Source organism: Nelumbo lutea, chromosome 3, assembly GCF_056320005.1.
Source record: "Nelumbo lutea isolate HS-2025 chromosome 3, American lotus-T2T, whole genome shotgun sequence".
Taxonomy (NCBI): domain Eukaryota; kingdom Viridiplantae; phylum Streptophyta; class Magnoliopsida; order Proteales; family Nelumbonaceae; genus Nelumbo; species Nelumbo lutea.
Window position 1 is genome coordinate 18,900,077 of NC_142686.1, and position 17,696 is coordinate 18,917,772.

The window sequence follows — 17,696 nt, forward strand, 5'->3', positions numbered from 1 at the left end:
CAAATCTGCCCTCATCAATAGCCCCCCACTCCCGAGCTGATAGTAACTCAGCGAAGGGAGTAGATTTCTTTTGGCCCGTAAGTCGATGAGCTAGTAAGTGCTGATCCAATTACTAGTGTGGCTCGGGAGCGACTCGTAGTCTACTCTTCTTTGACTTTTGCCCGTGCCGGAGAGGCGACCGGGTCTTTAGTCGTAATGTGGTGCGTAGGCTTTGGGAGTGACTAGTGATCTACTCTTTTCTAACTTTGCCCATACCGGAGAGGCGACCGGGTCTTAAGTAGTAATGTGGCCCGTAGGCTTGGCCTGCATCAGCTTCGTAATGCCGGTCACCTACTCCTACAAGAAGCTACTAGGGGCTCGACCTTCGGGGGCAGCACTACTAACTTTAGGTTGCCAGCTCACACGGGAGCCTTGGAAGGCTCGACCAGTAAGGGCGCCTATGTAGTCAGTTGGCCGCCAACTCCCATGGAAGCCACGAAGAGCTCATCTTTGTAGGGGGGACCTTGCGGAGTGGACTGATGTGGCATTATCTGAATTGAAAGTAAGGTTGGTAGAGCTACTTAGTCCGTTAGCTCCCGGCATAGTCTCTGAGTTCATAAAAAATGTAAACTATAAAGTGATAGTTTCAATTTCTAAAAAGTGATGACTTAGTTTTGGCAAGATGAGAACTTAGCTTTTGTAGGATGAGAACTTAGCTTTTTGTAGCGTGTTCCCACAGACGGCGCCAATTGATGTAACTATTTTCGGCCACGTACCAATGTTTTGTGATGTAAAATTTTTTGGCTAAGTACCTCGTTATTTGACCCGGTGGTGGCATGCCTTAGTGATGAGCTACTTGGTGGTGAACTGCCTACTGGCGAACTGACTGGGGGCAAACTGCCTGGCGGTGAACTACCCGGTGGCGAACTGTCTGGTGGCGAATTGCCTGGTGGCGAGCTCCCTGGTGGCGAACTGCTTGGTGGTGAACTGCCTAGTGGCGAACTGCTTGGTGGTGAACTGCCTGGTGGTGAACTGCCTGGTAGCGAACTGCTTGGTGGCAAACTGCCTGGTGGCGAACTACCCGGTGGCGAGCTGCTCGGTGGCGAACTACCTGGTGGCGAATTGCCTGGTGGCGAACTACCTGGTGGCAAACGGCCTGGTGACGAACTGCTTGGTGGCAAACTGCCTGGTGGCGAACTGCCTGGTGGTGAACTGCCCAGTGGTGAGCTGCTCGGTGGCAAACTGCCTGGTGGCGAACTGCTTGGTGGCGAATTGCCTGGTGGCGAACTGCCTGGTAGCGAACTGCCTACTAGGCAGCCGATGACTTAGAGAATGCTGGAGCTCCCTGGTGCGGCGCAATCCGACTGCCCTCAGCATGAGGTGGTCTTCTTTCCTTTGTAGGCAGCGGGAGCTGAGGGACCTGCAAGAACTTCATCTTTTCCTCCTCTTTGTAGGTGGCGGGAGCTGAGGGACCTATTAGAACTCCATCTTTTCCTCCTCTTTGTAGATGGCGGGAGCTGAGGGACCTCCGAGAACTCCATCTTTTCCTCCTCTTCGTAGGCGGCGGGAGCTGAAGGACCTGCGAGAACTGAATCAGAGGTCCCGGGGGTATTTTCCCGGTGGAGGCTCTCCGACGCTTAATTTAGCACTCTTATTGTATAGAGCTTTGAAGATAATATGAGAGAGCTAGAGAGCAGGGTTACTTCCCTTTTATCATCCCCCTCCCCTTTTGGGGGTGAGGTCTTTATATACCGGAGTCCTCGCGAGTTAGGTGGGTGAAAAGCCTCCAAACGGTAAGACTCGTCGCATCCTGTCAGAACTGGGGTACGGTGGTGGACTCCTCGAGGTCGTCAGGCTGGCACTTGTCAGGCGGCCAAGTCGGTGCCTGGGCCGGGTTGTTAGGGGGGCGCCTGCGTCAATCGGCGGGTCAGTGTCTAGGCCAGGTCGTCAGGTCGACGCCTGTGTCAGTCAGCAGGTCAGTGTCTAGACCAGGTCGTCAAGCTGGCGCCTGTGTCAGTCGGCGGGTCAGTGTCTAGGCCAGGTTTGTCAGTGGGCGCCTTATGGAAGGCTTGGCCGGATCATGCGCTACGCTGGTCCAGGTCGGCCAGGTCGTGCAGGCCGCACGCCGCACACAGCTCGTGCAGGCCGTGCGCAGTTCACGCAAGCCGCCCGCTAGGCCGCGCGCGCCGCGCAAGTCGCGTGTGCCACGTGCCGCGTACAGGTCGCGCCAGGCCGGCAAGACTGGTGCCCGGGTGGGTCACCAACTTCGTAAGTTTGTTGGCTGGGTGTTTTCCTTGTTGTCACGAGGTGTCACGTGTCACAATTTCACTGGAGGGCCAAATCTGCCCTAATCATGTAGGACCATAGCGCTGATGGACTTGGCGTTTCAAGCCTTCCCATGAGATCTCTTCATGATTCTACTTCAGGAATTGGAACCACAGTTGGGCGTCTCCCTCCAGATGAACTGACGCCGTCAGCACCTTTTCTTCCTCTAGAACTGCTTGCCACTCGAATATCTGCTCAGCTCTACAAAGCCAGTTTGCTGGATCTTCATTCCCATTATCGCGTGGGAATTCCAGTTTTGGACTTTTAGACATCGAACGTGGTGTGCTGCTGGAACCAGTTGCCCGATCCCCAAACATCTTCAAGGGTGAACTTGATGCCTCCACTGTTTCCTTCCCTTTTGACCCTTCCAAACGATCAAATTTAGCTGAAAAGTTCTCTATCATCTGGTTCATCTTTTCCATTAACTGCTCATGACTAGCCACTGAAGACCTGACTTCTCCTTCGATTTGTGAGAAATGCCTCTCATAGTTGGGATCCATAGTTGGCTCTGATACCAGTTTGTCACGAGCCAGGGTCCGTGATCTCGTAACAGGTTTACTCACCATAAAAGGCAAGCCGGTTTTCACCGTAGAGGAAGGGGAAAACTTCTTCTTCCCTATGTTGCCATCTACCAAAGGATAAATGGGTTAGTTCGAGGGAACCCGACCTCCAATATAAGGTTTTTGGAAAGTTCAAGATGATCCATTTCATTAGAGAGTCCTCTCCTTATTCTCAGTAAATAAATTACTTACGTATAGGTTACGTTAACTATTCTAACAAATATTCAAACTGAAACAAAGGTCCTTCTACTTTCAATACTGGTCCTCCGAAGTTCAATACGGCCGTTGAGCCAAGATCACCTGCTCGCTCCACATAATCCAGACTGGTTTTGGTTCTGATCATGGATGTTGCTGCATTATCTTCACCACCCAGGACCAAACAACTGCTGCCATCACTCGCGACAACGCTTTCGTATTCACTTGGAAGGGGGAGACCCTTCAGGAGTACGTACTGGTGTTGTACCAAGAGGGCACTCAACTGGGGTCCTGGTGCCTGGTGGTGCTCCCGAATCCCTAACGATGGTGACGCTACATTGCCCATTCATGAGGGTGTGAAGGCATAAGAAGAGTACACCAAGACCAGAAAGTTGCTACATCCGTCTTTAACGGACGATACCGAGTTCTAAATCGTGCTCACGGTAATTAGTGATGGGTTGAAGATAGATCCGATGAAGAAGTATCATCACAAGATGAAGGACAGATTGGTCGGTGTTTCTATAGAGACAACCACCAGTGTCAAGAGGCTTTACCTGTAGAGAGTTTCAGAGCAGAGTGGGAAACCTTTCACTTTTATACCGGAACAACCATCAGTAAACTTGGGTCACATTTTCCATCGGTGGTGTAAACTTAAATTTACACCTAAAACAAACACAGCCAAATAGACTTGTGTATATTTAAGTCTGTTTGACAGATATTAATTTGTTGTCCAAATCCTACCACATGTCCATGCTCCGGAAGATCGCCTCCCACGACATGGTAAACTTGCTACCCATTCTATCCCTACAACACTCACTGAGATTATGACTAGAAGCATCAACATGAAGGAACTCTGCATCATTCACCATTGGAGAAGAGTAGAGAATTTGAAGCTATGCCTTATTTTAAAAGGAATAAAAGGACAAAATAGGATTTTAAAATTTTTAAATGAGTTAACATGTGATATTTCACTAATGGAGGGTATATTTAAGTCAACTTATGAGAATTCAAGATATACTGAAGTCTTTTACCCTAAAATTTGGGTCAAGATTTGTCTAAGTACTCATTTGGGAGGGCTTTCATCCAATGATTTTTGGTATTATATGAGCTGAGAAACTCAAAACACTCTGAAGTCTGAAGTCATGTTTAGCACAAAAATTAGAAAGCCGCAAATGGGCTCACATGAACCAATAAACAAAAAAAAAAAAAAATCAACTTTCTGATCAAACTTAGGTAGCTTCTCTGAAGTGGCTCAGGCAAATTAAAGCAGAAGCCCTCCCTAATGGAGCCTAATGTATAGGGCAACGAGCTGGATCTAGAAAGCACTTTTCTCTTGCAGTTTTTCAAAGAACTACAATACAAATATCATTCTACCCTGAATCCACCAATCCCGAGTAAGCAGAGCCAAACCCACCAAGCCTAACCGACTCTACCATTTCCAGGTGAAAAAATCTAACCCATTCTCGAATTCAACCAAGCTCTTAAGTCTGATCTATGATAAGTTGGGCCTTAATCTATCTAATCTAATAAGTTGGGCTTCTGAACATCAGATTTCCAGGTGCAAATCTAGCCCATTGACGAATTCAACCAAGCGTTCAAGTCTGATCTATGATAAGTTGGTCCTTAATCGACAAACCCAAGGAGAGCCGGGGTATTTTGAAGTTTTTAATGAGTCCATGACTCCATGGCCGATTGTAAATATTGATATGCGAGGTCGGATGGTCCAACCGGTGAACAGTAAGCTTTCCGGTTTTAGATCAATCCGGTTCATATAAATGTTGACGTAATCACATAATAAAGCAATCTTTTTCTTTTTAAGTATTTTTAACAAGGATCTAATAATGATTTAATTCTCATGTTTCTTTTACACCTATTAGTTTAACATATGGTTCAAAGTACCAACTCATATGATATCGCGAAATATGGCCAAGGTATTAAACACTGAATATGACCATTTACCCTAAATTCCAGTAATTAGGGCCCGTTTGATTCTAGTCGGAATCAGAATCAAAATCCTCCAGAATCGGAATTGGGATGGTCCATTCCCATAGTCTGTTCGGTTCAAACAGGAATGGGAATGGGAATTAAAATCAGTAGGAATGGGATCTCATTCCCAAGGGAGAGGCAGGGAATGTCCATTCCATCAAATGGGGGAATATCATTGTAATAGGAATGGAAATGGGATTTCGATTCTGTCGAACCAAACAGTTGGAATCGGAATAGCCCATTCCGATTCCAATTGTAGACCCCTATTCCCGCGAACCAAATGGGGCCTTAGTGTTTTTAGAGACCCAAAAAACCAAAATGTATTGTATGATATGCATCTATACATTGTAAAATTTCAAACCTTGACTTTAGCACTTGTGAAGTCAATGAAGATTCTACTTTGCTCTATATCCATGTGAAGAGATCAAGGTGGTGTTCCGTATAACGGATGTTTCTACTTGAAATGCTACCACATCAGCATTGGTTGAGACTGTTTTGAATTAAAATAGACATAAAATGGTTCTATTAGAAACATAAACCAGGGAGCATTTGCGATGAGATACCCATTTGAAGAAACAATCCAATGACCTAGTTCTTAATTGGCATCATATACGGCAATGTAGAGATATATTCTGGTGCTAACATATGCTAGTAAAGATGGATATACACCATTGAATATCCATAAACCCTACATCCAAAACAAAGGTTTTCTATTTTTTTCTTTTTAAATAACCATTGAATGATAAATAATATATTTGAGTTGCATCACATTCAATACAACCATTTCATTTAAAAGTTTTAGGTAGCCATACCCAAACAGAACACTGCACAAAACACTTGCTCACCAACCCCCTCAGCATAAGTACCCATCAAATAAATTTTAGGGTCATTTATTAAAACACCCATTATAGTTTCATGAATTTACTAAAACCTATCCTATAGTTTGTGTTTTACTAAAGCATCATCTCCTATAATTTGTAATCAATTTAGTTAATGGACCTTTTATTAGATGAAAGTGGAAAATGACAGTTTTAACACTAGCTAACATCCACTAAAATAAATTTAATCAAAAGAAACTAAAAACAAAAATATTATTTTTGCCTCTAATAAAATACGGACAACCACTTTATTTTTCTCTATTTGGTCAAATTTGTTTTCTATACAAAAAATGTGTTAATGATACTTTTGGAATAAACAACCATTGATCTGTGCCCTTAAACATTTTTTGCTTAGTTTATAGGTGATCGTATTACTATTTTCATATGACAAAACAAATAATTTTTAACAAAAGATTGATTAAATAATAGGTTACAAATTATAAGGGGTGTTTTAGTAAAATAAAAACTATAAAATAAATTTAAATAAATCTATAAAATAATAGGAGGTATTGTTATAGTAAATGACCCTAAATTTTATATCAAAATGCGTGTATTGTGGTTTTTGACCTCAAATGGCCCAAGCGATTTCTATATCCACTCTTTATTAAATATCTTGATCAAGTATAAAATGACTAAAACAAGTATAAAATAGTCAAATTCAATCTACACTTAATTTCTTATCTCTCTCTCTCTCAGAGTCACAATTATTTTCTCTCACAAGTCACAATGATTACTACAAAGTCAAACTTACTTCAGTCAGCAAGCTTCCAACTGCCGAAGGGCAATGATGATTGATGACATATGACCATGTCCATTGAGTGTGACTCATTCGTTGAAAAATATAGCAATGCCAACGTGGCAAGTTTTGAGTCAAACTTTTAGGTTGCCGCATGAAGTTAATCGATTTCCCTTTTTTTTTTTTTTTTTTCTTCCTTAGGGTGTTCACTCTTTTCTGGTAAATGGACACTAAATGTTAGCTAGAAAGCCACAAAGAGAATAACTGCAAATTAAGGCATGCAACTATACAATGCAATATTCAAAATTCTAGCTTCCAATTTCCAAATCCATGGACAAGAATGGAATGGAAGAAGGTAAAAGTTTCTGCATTATTACTAAAATGAATTTGACAGCATCAAAATCATGTGATGAGTGATGACTGTGATGGTTCAGACTCGAGACTTTGAGAGGTTGTTGTTGGTAGCAGATTTCCCTGGCCCGTTAAATAATACATGCATGTAGGGGGGTAGGAGGTGAGTACCGAGTACCATTTGGCTGGCAGAATTATATTGAAGCTTGTTTTGGGTTAATTTGTCTCTGCTAACACCCGCCAAGAATTAATTAATGTCGGCACTTTATCCGAATCCTCTTCTTCCAAATAAATCATTGTTTATCGTTTAAATGGTCCCGATCATCTACTTAGGGCTTCTGTTCTGATTGCTCAAATAAATTACACCATACAGCCCGACAAGCAAGGATCGATCATCTTGCAATTCTCTCTCTCTCTGATATCCATCTAGCTTCCATCTGATAAAACCATGAAGAAGATGATAACCTAAATCGCAGAATTCTGAAAAGGAGGAGAATTCCGATGGGAGAAAAGTTATTCTCAAACTTGTATATCAAAGGGACGTCGGCTACAATATATATATATATATATATAAGTTACAAAGCAAAAAAATAGTAAGTCTAGTAATGGTCACCTCTATAATTTAGGACTTCTAATTATAGAAGATATTATACACTTTTAGTTATAGAGGATACTATACACCTTTCTATTAGCATACATTCTTATTACTCCCCCTCAAGTTGGAGCATGAGGATCCGAAATGCCCAATTTGCAAAGAAGAAATTGAAATTGGCACTTGCCAAGACTTTTAGTGAAGAAATATGCTAACTGTAAATGTGATGGAAGATAATGCGGTAAGATTTTGCCAGAAAATAGCTTCTCATGTACGAAATGGCAATCCACTTTAATATGTTTAGTCCTCTCATCGAAAAACATGAGTGCTTGTAATGTGTAAAGCCACATTATTGTCGCAGAAAAGATTAGTGGCTCCTAATTCCAGTATTAATAATTCACTTAATAATCTCCGCAAGCAGATCACTTTACTGGTAGCCATGGCCATGGCTCTATATTCCACTTCTGCCGAGGATCTATACACAGTGGATTGTTTCTTGCTCCTCCAAAGCATAGGGAAAAACCAAGCTGGAAGTACAAACTAGTCACTGATTTTCTGGTCAAAGGAAAACTTGCCCAATCTGCATCGCAATATCCTTGCAATACCATATCATTCTCACCAGCAGTATACCTTGCCCTGGACATCCTTTGAGGTATCTCAGAATGCGTACTAGGTCGTTCCAATGCTCAACACGGGGTTGCTGGACGAATTGGCTAAGCACATGAACAACATAAGTGATGTCGGGCCTCGTGATTGTTAAGTATAACAGTCATCCTACCAATCTTCGATATTGATTTGGATAAGAATGAAAACTCCCATTGGCGTACCCAAAATGATGATTTTGTTCAATTGGGGTGTCTACGGGTTTGCATCAAGTTTCTTTCAAAATGTCCAAAACAAACTTGCGTTGATTAAAAAATAGACCAGTAGTAGACTGAGCTACTTCTATTCCAAAGAAGTATTTCAAATTTCCCAAGTCCTTTATCTTGAAACAACTATTGAGATACACCTTGAATTCTGCACATGTTTCTGAACTATTCCCAGCTAGTATAATACCATCAACGTACATCAAGAGATCAAGAAAGATGTTTCCCTTTCTATATATAAAAAGTGTACTTTCCGCAATGGATTGCTTGAAACCATACTCACGCAACGAGACTGCCAACTTTGCGAACCAGTTTTTAGAGGCCCATTTTAGGCCGTACAAAGACTTTTGTAACCTGCATACTACATTTAGTTTTTCGGAACTGAAGCCTGGTAGGAATTTCATGTAAGTTTCTTCTTTGAGGTCACCATGCAGAAACGCATTATTTACGTCCATCTGATGAAGTTCCCATCATTTTGTTACTGTCACTGCTAAAAAGACACAAATAGATACATGCTTTGTTATTGGAGCGAAAGTCTCTGTATAATCCTCTCCCCATTTTTTAGTAAAGCTTTGCACGACTAATCTGGCCTTGAAATGTTCAATGCTCCCTTCCGTTTTGTACTTAATTCTGTAGACCCATTTGCATCCGACCACTTTCTTCCTTGGGGGCAAACTCACAAATTTTCATGTTTTGTTTTCTTCCAAGGCCTTAATCTCTTTGTCCATTGCCTTAATCCATCGTTCATCTTTGACTGCCTGTGCATAACTGGTTGGCTCATCATGAGAATCGATGGCCGCTAAGAAAGCTTTATGAGTTGTACTAAACTTACTATAGCAAATGTAGTGTATTAGGGAATGGGCCTTACATGCGGCCGCTTTTTGAACTTAGTTCACATTGGATGGTGGTAACAATGTGTCACACACATAGTCTCCCAAATACCGAGGCAGTTTTCTTTCCCGTTGAGGTCGCTCCTGTCGCAAAACATATTGTTCATTTTCATTTCTTTGTGGTGTGTTCACTGCAGCTTGGTCAGACGCACCTGTTCCTTGTTGTTTTTCTGAATTTGTTTCCTCATCAGCTGTGTGGACGCCTTCTTCATTTGTGCTCATATGCTGGTTGCCACTAGCTCCAACAAGACTCCTCTCATTCTTAAACAGCTCAATTTCATCTTCCACAACCACATGCTCCCCCTCAATTGGGAGTCGTTCTCCTTCAAGCGCCTCATTATTGCTAAAAGGAAAGACTTCCTCATAAAAGTGTGCATCTCGGGATGTAAAAATATCTCATTTCTCCAAATTATACATTTTCCATCATTTCTTCCCATATGAGAATCCAACGAAAATACACTTCTCGACACGCTCTCCGAACTTATCATTTCCAATGCCTTGCCTTTTGGCATACGCAAGGCACCCAAAAACTTTAATGTGAGAATAGTTGGGTGTTTTCCCAAACAACACTTCAAATGGTGTGTGACCTCCTAGTACTCTGCTTGGAGTGTAGTTAATCAGATGAGTTGTTGCCATAATACACTCTCCCCAAAATTTTAATGGTAGATTGGCCTAGAAACGTAATGCTCTTACCACATTGGGGATATGTTGGTGCTTTCTTTCTACTCTCTCATTTTGTTGCGGTGTCCCAACACAAGAGGTTTGATGAATAATTCCTTGAATGAGAAAAAATTCATTGAGAGTCCCTATGACTTCTGTCCCATTGTCACTACGAACCATCTTGATGTCAACCCCAAATTGTCTTCTAACCATAATTTTCCGATTTATCATGCAAAAGATACACCCACGTAGTACGTGTAAAATCATCCACAATGGTTAAGAAATAATGGGCTCCTGAGAGAGATGGAGTATGATACCGACCCCACAGGTCGCAATGTACTAATTCGAAAGCACGTGAAGCTTTATTGCCGCTTAAAGGAAATGAAATTCGTGTCTAATTCGCACGATGACATATATCACAGCACTCAACACAATTATTATTAGGGTTGAAACCACACACTCTAGATAAATAGGATAATTTTTTGTCAGAAAGATGTCCTAGACGTTTGTGCCACAACTTATCCGTATTCTTCTTAGTGGCCATTGCATGAGCACTATGTGTGTTTCGCAAATAGTATAGGCCATCCTTGAGATCACCCAGTCTAATTAGTGTCCGCCAGGTGGGGTCCTGTATTATACAAACATTCAAATAGTAAGTAATAGTACAACCCATATCTTCACTTAATTTTCTTGATGATATCAGATTACATTTAAAATCCAGAACATAAAGAATCTCCATTCGGGATGACAACTCTTTCATCCCTTCCAACCTCTCGAACATTCTCAAAGGCTTTAAGATTACTAGAAACATGGTGTGACGCACCACTATCAATAATCCAATTCGATAAGCGGACCAAGGAAAATTTCTTACCAAACAGTGCATCATGGATCATGTTTTCTAAATCACATGTACCTAATAGAAACATTAAACGATCAAATTGAGCTTGTGTGAGAGACGACATCTGTATAGTGTTGTTCAACCCTCCCATTTCTTTAGTGACAACACCTGTTCAACCCTGGATGGCATTGGTCATTGCTCCTTTGCCTTCGTGATTTCCATTACCTCGTCCTCGACCATGACCTGCTTTACCTCCATTTCGGTTTTTCTAGTGTTCCGAGTACCCAATGATTTCAAAACAGCAGGATTTGTCATGTCCATGTCTCTTGCGGTGAGCACATACTATGGGTAGATCAGCAGAGTCTCACCCTTCTCTTATCTGACTCCTTTGATCTAATTTTTCTCGGCTTGCGAAGGCAGCATCTTGTATCCTTGGATCTTCACGCTGCCCCACTTTCAATTGCAATTCATCTCTTGATATCATTGCAAAACAGTGAGTGAGTGAAGGCAATGGGTCCATGCTTATAATATTTGATCTGATACCATATCGATCATCGAGGCCCATAAAAAATTTATAGACCATTCCAATCTCCCTTTCTTCTAGTATATTGATCAGCATTTTACACGTCGATCCGCACACACAAGTGTCGATTTTAGTATACTGGTCTAGCTGATCCCATATTCCTTTTAGTTTAGCATAGTAATCCGTGACACTTAGTGACCCTTGCTTGAATTCATTTAATTCTCATTTCAATTGATATATTCGGGGACTATGCCCTTGATGATATCTCTGTTGGAGTTTAGTCCACAACTCTCTAGCATCATCGAAGGAAATTATAGTATTTTGTATGGTTTTGTCAACACAATTAAAAATCCATAAAACAACCATATCATTGCATTTATCCCAAGTATTCTTATCAATGTCAGCAGCCTTAGTTCTCTCCAGAGTCCCATCAATGAAACTCAATTTGTTTTTAGATTTTGGAGCTCTTTGAAAGGCCTTTTCCCAAACATGATAATTTTCTCCATTAAGAATGATTTGGCTCAGAAGCATACTTGGACTGTCAGAGGAGCTCAGATAATACATAGACGTGGGATCACTGATCGATGGGATCTTGAAGGAGGTGGATGGGTTGCTGCCAGTCATTGCTTCAAATAAGAAATCGCTCAAAAAAAATCGTTGGGTTAAAAAGAGTGGTTCGGCACACACCGAATCTCACTGCTACGAGTCACATGGCTCGTCTTCTTTGATGGGCACACGCCCTCTGAACTGATCAGTGGTGAAAATCACCACAGCTCTGATACCATGATAAAATAAAGAAAGAGGAGAATTCCAATGGGAGAAAGGTTATTCTCATAAACTTCTATATCAAAGGGACGTCGGCTACAGTATATATATACAAGTTACAAAGCAAAAAAATAGCAAGTCTAGTAATGGTCACCTCTATAATTTAGGACTTCTAATTATAGAGGATATTGTACACCTTCCTATTATCATACTTTCTTATTACCATCCCATCAAGTGGAGTCGAGCGGTGACCCGAGAGGCAAGAGTCTGTCCTTTCCATGTTTTTTCTCCAGAAAAAGACAATTCCAATTGCCAAGCTCATTTCATGAAATCTGGTTCATGGCAGTTTTTTTTTTTTTTTTTTTTCAGTTAAACTGCTACTGGATCACGGGTTGAACGGTTCAACCATTTGGTTTGTTTAAATAAAAATAAAATACATATGAAAGATAATAATAACTACTTTTAGATTCCTTTTAAAAGTTATTTTACACTAATATACATGGTAAAAAAAAAAGAAATAAAAATTATACGTCTAAAGTTATTTTAAAAGTTATTTCACACTCCCGTATTTGTATGAGATTAGCGTGGAAATTGCTCTATGACTTATGGGGAGGGAACCAATCCCGATTCCAACTATACTCCGCTAGTGTAAATTTGTCTTACAGTGTTGGTCGGGTCGGGTACTCGGGTCCCAAGCATAAATACATTAAAGACAAGGGTTGCATACTTGCATTTGCGTCTGATTGGAATCAAAGGCATGCATGGGAATTGAATGATACAACAACACTTGATTATTTGTTTGTTTGTATTAATTAATTAATTAATTCATGATTCAAGGGTCATGTTTTTGGTGTGTTCTACTACACTCATTTATATAGCCAATTTCTATTTTCTAGTGTGGATATGCTCCTCACAATGTATTAGATTATATTCATAGGAGAGATATTCCTAATATAATATAATATACAGTAGGATGTGCCTCACACTGTGAGCACAGTGTCAGTATAAGGTACATTCTGTGAGGAGCATATCCCAATTGCGATTGGGATAAGAAGACTTTGGGATGGAGCAAGTAAGTGGTCCAACCCAACCGGTTGGTCTACAATTACAATGTGCAGAGTAGCTTGGAAGAGGCATCCCAATATCCCATTGCGTCAATCATTTACTTTGGGCTTGGGGTATATACCATTCAATTCAACCCTGGTTTGATTGGACGATGGACAGCCTTGGCACCAAGAATTCTGAGTTATTTCACACTCCATTCACACAGTCACTGCGTTCAGCTGATTCTGGTTTAGACTTTAGACGCGTTTTCCTTCCATGGGTTTGGACTTTGGCGGCTTGGAGCTGGATTTGGATTTGAAAATTGTAATCGTTTCCCACAATTTTTCTTTGTCGTTTCCGGTTTCCATCAATCTCCTTCTTTCCCTCTCTCCTCCCATTGTCTAATTCTGGTTTTCACTTCCTCTGTTTGGTTTGATTTTATTTTCTTTATTTCCCCAAACAGAAAACCATCTCTCGAGTCTCCAGTTTCCCGAAATGTGCACGAATCGATCATTTACACGTGGTTGATCTGACACGTGTACGACCGAAAGGCCTAAATCAGCTTCACCTAATCTTTGGATTTGGAGTTTGGAGTTTGGACCCTACAAAATAGGAATAAGAGGGAGCCTGGTTCCAGTGCTCCAATCCACACAAGGGTCCAAAAACACTGGCGGCCTTGAACCAGTCACCCACCGCTAAGGTTCCGCCACGTCGCAGTCGCAATTCTCTCTCTCTCTCTCTCTCTCTCTGCTCGTGCCAGCCAGCCGCCTTCGCACGTGCTTCCTCTCCTCCGAGATCTTTTATAATCTACAACGCACACTATTCTTCCAATCTTCCTCCGCTTGACCTCTCCTTCAAATTTCGAAAGTCTCTTCCTTCTCTTCGTCGTCTACTCCGGTCGGACTTCCTTCATATCTCTTCCGTCTCTGCAATGGCGGAAGCACCCTCTCCTACTCCCCTGTTGAAGGATGAACTCGATATCGTGATACCCACCATCCGGAACCTCGATTTTCTTGAGATGTGGAGGCCTTTCTTCCAGCCTTACCATCTCATCATCGTTCAGGATGGTGATCCCTCCAAGACCATCAAAGTTCCTCCGGGGTTCGATTTCGATCTCTACAACCGCAACGACATTAACAGGATTCTTGGTCCCAAGGCCTCTTGCATTTCCTTCAAGGACTCTGCCTGCCGTTGCTTCGGCTACATGGTGTCCAAGAAGAAGTATATCTTTACCATTGATGATGACTGCTTTGTAAGTGTTCCTGTTTATGCCTCTGTAAGGTGGGTCTTTGGTTATGCGGCGTCGCTTTTGGGTTTGGGGAGAAAGTTTGGATCTTAATGGGTTGTGGGTGCTTTTTTGTTGGTTTTGTTATTTTTGTTTTGTTTTTTTTTTTTTTTTAATTTGTGGCCAAGATTGGGTCTTGATGGGGTTTGTGAAAAACCAGATTTGATGTGATTTAAAGCCCTTTTCTTTCTTGTTTGAAGTTACATGACTCTGATGTTTTCATATACTTTTTTCTCGTTTTAATTTTTGTGAAAGATGCTTTCAGAAGATTGAAAGATGTTTTTCAATTTTCTTTTTTTGAGTTCTTTAGGGGCATGATGGCATTGTTGACACTGGATCTGACTTTGTTGTTTGTATCTCTTATCTGCTTAATTTTGAATTTATAATACTGTCTGGTGCTTCCATCTTCCATCTTCCATCCAGTTGACTAATTGATTAAAAATGTCATTTTTCTGAAATTGCCAGACGTTTAGAACTTTTTTCTTGCCACGTGGCAAAGCAGAAGTAGCCCATCAATTTGATTATTTGTCCTATGCGTCATAGGGTGCCAGTGGAGATTAGGGAAATTGTTGCTGGTTCTTGGCACCATTGTTATTTCCTCGTCAATGGTTTTTTCAATTAATCTTCTGGTTATACCGTTATCTCCAAATGGGTGGGACGCTCCAACATGATTCATGATTGTGTGTGTCTTTCTGGTTGGTTAATAACTGCTTAATTCTCTTCTGGTCACACCATTATCTGATCTCCAAATGGGTGGGTATCTCCGAGATGATTCATGATTGTGTGTGTTTGTCTTTCTGGTTGGTTAATAATTCCTTAGTTTCTCTTCTGATAATTACCATTATCTGATGTCCAAGTGGGTGGTAGTGTGGTAGTCTCCAAGATGATTCATGATTGTGTGTGTTTGTCTTTCTGGTTGGTTATTAATTCCTTAATTCTCTTCTGCCTTCTGGTAATATCATTGTCTGATCTCCAAATGGGTGGGTTATCTCCAAGATGATTCATGATTATTTCTGGCTGGCTAATAATTCCTTAATTTCTCTTTTGGCAATACCATTATCTGATCTCCAAATGGGTGGATCTTTCCAAGATGATTGTGTGTCTGTTTTTCTTCTTGACTCCGCTTTTCTCAATTATGGTTTATTATTCAATTGATTTTGATGTTTGATGTGTACAGGTTGCGAAGGATCCATCTGGCAAACAGATCAATGCACTTGAGCAGCACATCAAGAATATTCTCTCCCCATCCACTCCTTTTTTCTTCAATACCCTATATGATCCTTACCGAGATGGTGCAGACTTTGTCCGTGGGTACCCTTTCAGTCTCCGTGAGGGTGTTCCCACAGTTGTTTCCCATGGCCTTTGGCTCAACATTCCAGATTATGATGCCCCCACCCAGCTTGTCAAGCCTCTTGAAAGAAACACCAGGTATTGGAGATCCTTCATATATCAGATCTTGAGATCTGCTTTTCTGCCATGTTTCTTAATCTTTAGCTTATCTCTATCAGGTATGTAGATGCAGTTATGACCATACCTAAGGGCACTCTGTTCCCCATGTGTGGTATGAATCTAGCATTCAATCGGGAACTCATTGGTCCAGCAATGTACTTTGGACTCATGGGTGATCGCCAACCAATTGGACGCTATGATGATATGTGGGCCGGTTGGTGCACCAAGGTACTCTCTCTCTCTCTCTCTCCCCTTTTGAGTTTTATTGTGATGTGAACTCGGCTTCACTCAGTGCAAGGCTGTCAAACTAGATTATTTATTTCTTTTTGTTGCTTAGATCTTGTTTGGTATCATTGCCATTTTCTCAGGCCACAGAACCCGAGGTGAGACTGTTGCTCTGTTACTCGCAATAGTTGGAAAACTCTTGAAAAAAACACTTAACCTAACAAAGGATATGAGAAAATGCTTACATACAACGCCTTGGAGAAATGGCATTGACACCAAACACCATCTTATTAATCGACATTGTAGGGCAATGTGTTTAAGTTTATAGCCTTTTGCTAATTAGTGATTTGCGTGGGTTTATTGCTTCAAGCCAATTTATTGTTGTCTTCAATCTGGTTTGAGATTTTTAGGTCATATGCGATCATTTGGGATGGGGAATCAAAACCGGTCTGCCCTACATCTGGCACAGCAAAGCAAGTAACCCATTTGTGAACCTGAAGAAAGAATACAATGGTATCTATTGGCAAGAAGAGATAATCCCTTTCTTTCAGTCTCTGACTATTCCAATGGAATGCACCACAGTTCAGAAGTGTTACATTGAACTCTCCAAGCAGGTTAAGGAAAAGCTTGGGAAAGTAGATCCCTACTTTGTCAAGCTAGCAGATGCCATGGTCACATGGATCGAAGCTTGGGATGAGCTCAACCCATCTGGGAATGCTGCTTGAAGTGTACCCAGCGGAACTGCATTAGAAGACCTTGGCTAACATTCGTCACCACTGTCTTTACTAGTCTGGACTTAGTAATCGCTTAGCTTTTGGATGTAAGTTTTTATTTTTTATTTTTTTTTTGCAGGTGATGCAATTTTTTTTTTTATTTTTTTTCATTTGAGTTTAGAACAATAAGAAATCGGTTCCTAATTCCTATATTGAAATTTTGTGCATCACATGTTTGATTGAGCAATGATAAGGTGGTAGTGGATTGTAAGAAACAAATTTAGTTGGTGGGGATCATTGGCTTTTGCGGTGGGATTGAGTTCAAATTTTCAACTCAGAAAAGGCCAAATTGAGTCCCACAAAGCGCCATGAAAGGCCAATTTTGAACTCATTTTTGTACCTATCACAATTAAAAATCATTTGTTTGACAAGAGCACAAAATTAAACCATAAACCAACTTGGGAGGACTCAATTTGGCTTTCTTTTTTAGTTCAAAATTCGAATTAATCCACTCCAAAAGTGGAGGATTTCAAACATTCTGAATGTTAATTTTAGTGCGTAGAACCAGGAGCATGACGATTCGTGGGATCTAAACTTCACATTTGAAAACGATCAATTGGGATCTAGAGGGGCCGATGACCAACCTTGATAAAGTGGAGGATTTCGGCAACTTAATCTTAATTTCTTTCAAAAAGATGACATAAAAAAGACTGATTGAACTGCGTAGTTCTGAAAATTGAACCAATGGCTTCTGTGGATTTGGATGTAATACAAATAAAAATCATTTAACATCTATGACAACTCTCAATCGGTTGATCCTTGCTGAATGATTCAGT

General features: G+C 41.1%; 1 protein-coding gene across 1 annotated transcript; it reads left to right on the plus strand.

The window, feature by feature from the left end:
• The first annotated feature begins 13,832 nt into the window (after window positions 1-13,832).
• On the plus strand, window positions 13,833-17,090 carry LOC148863359 (putative UDP-arabinopyranose mutase 1). The gene is made up of 4 exons (XM_088979729.1): window positions 13,833-14,440; window positions 15,651-15,901; window positions 15,982-16,150; window positions 16,558-17,090. Exons 1-4 carry the CDS (start codon window positions 14,120-14,122, stop codon window positions 16,870-16,872), a joined length of 1,056 nt encoding a protein of 351 aa, XP_088835855.1. The 5' UTR covers window positions 13,833-14,119; the 3' UTR covers window positions 16,873-17,090.
• Window positions 17,091-17,696: the final 606 nt, after the last annotated feature.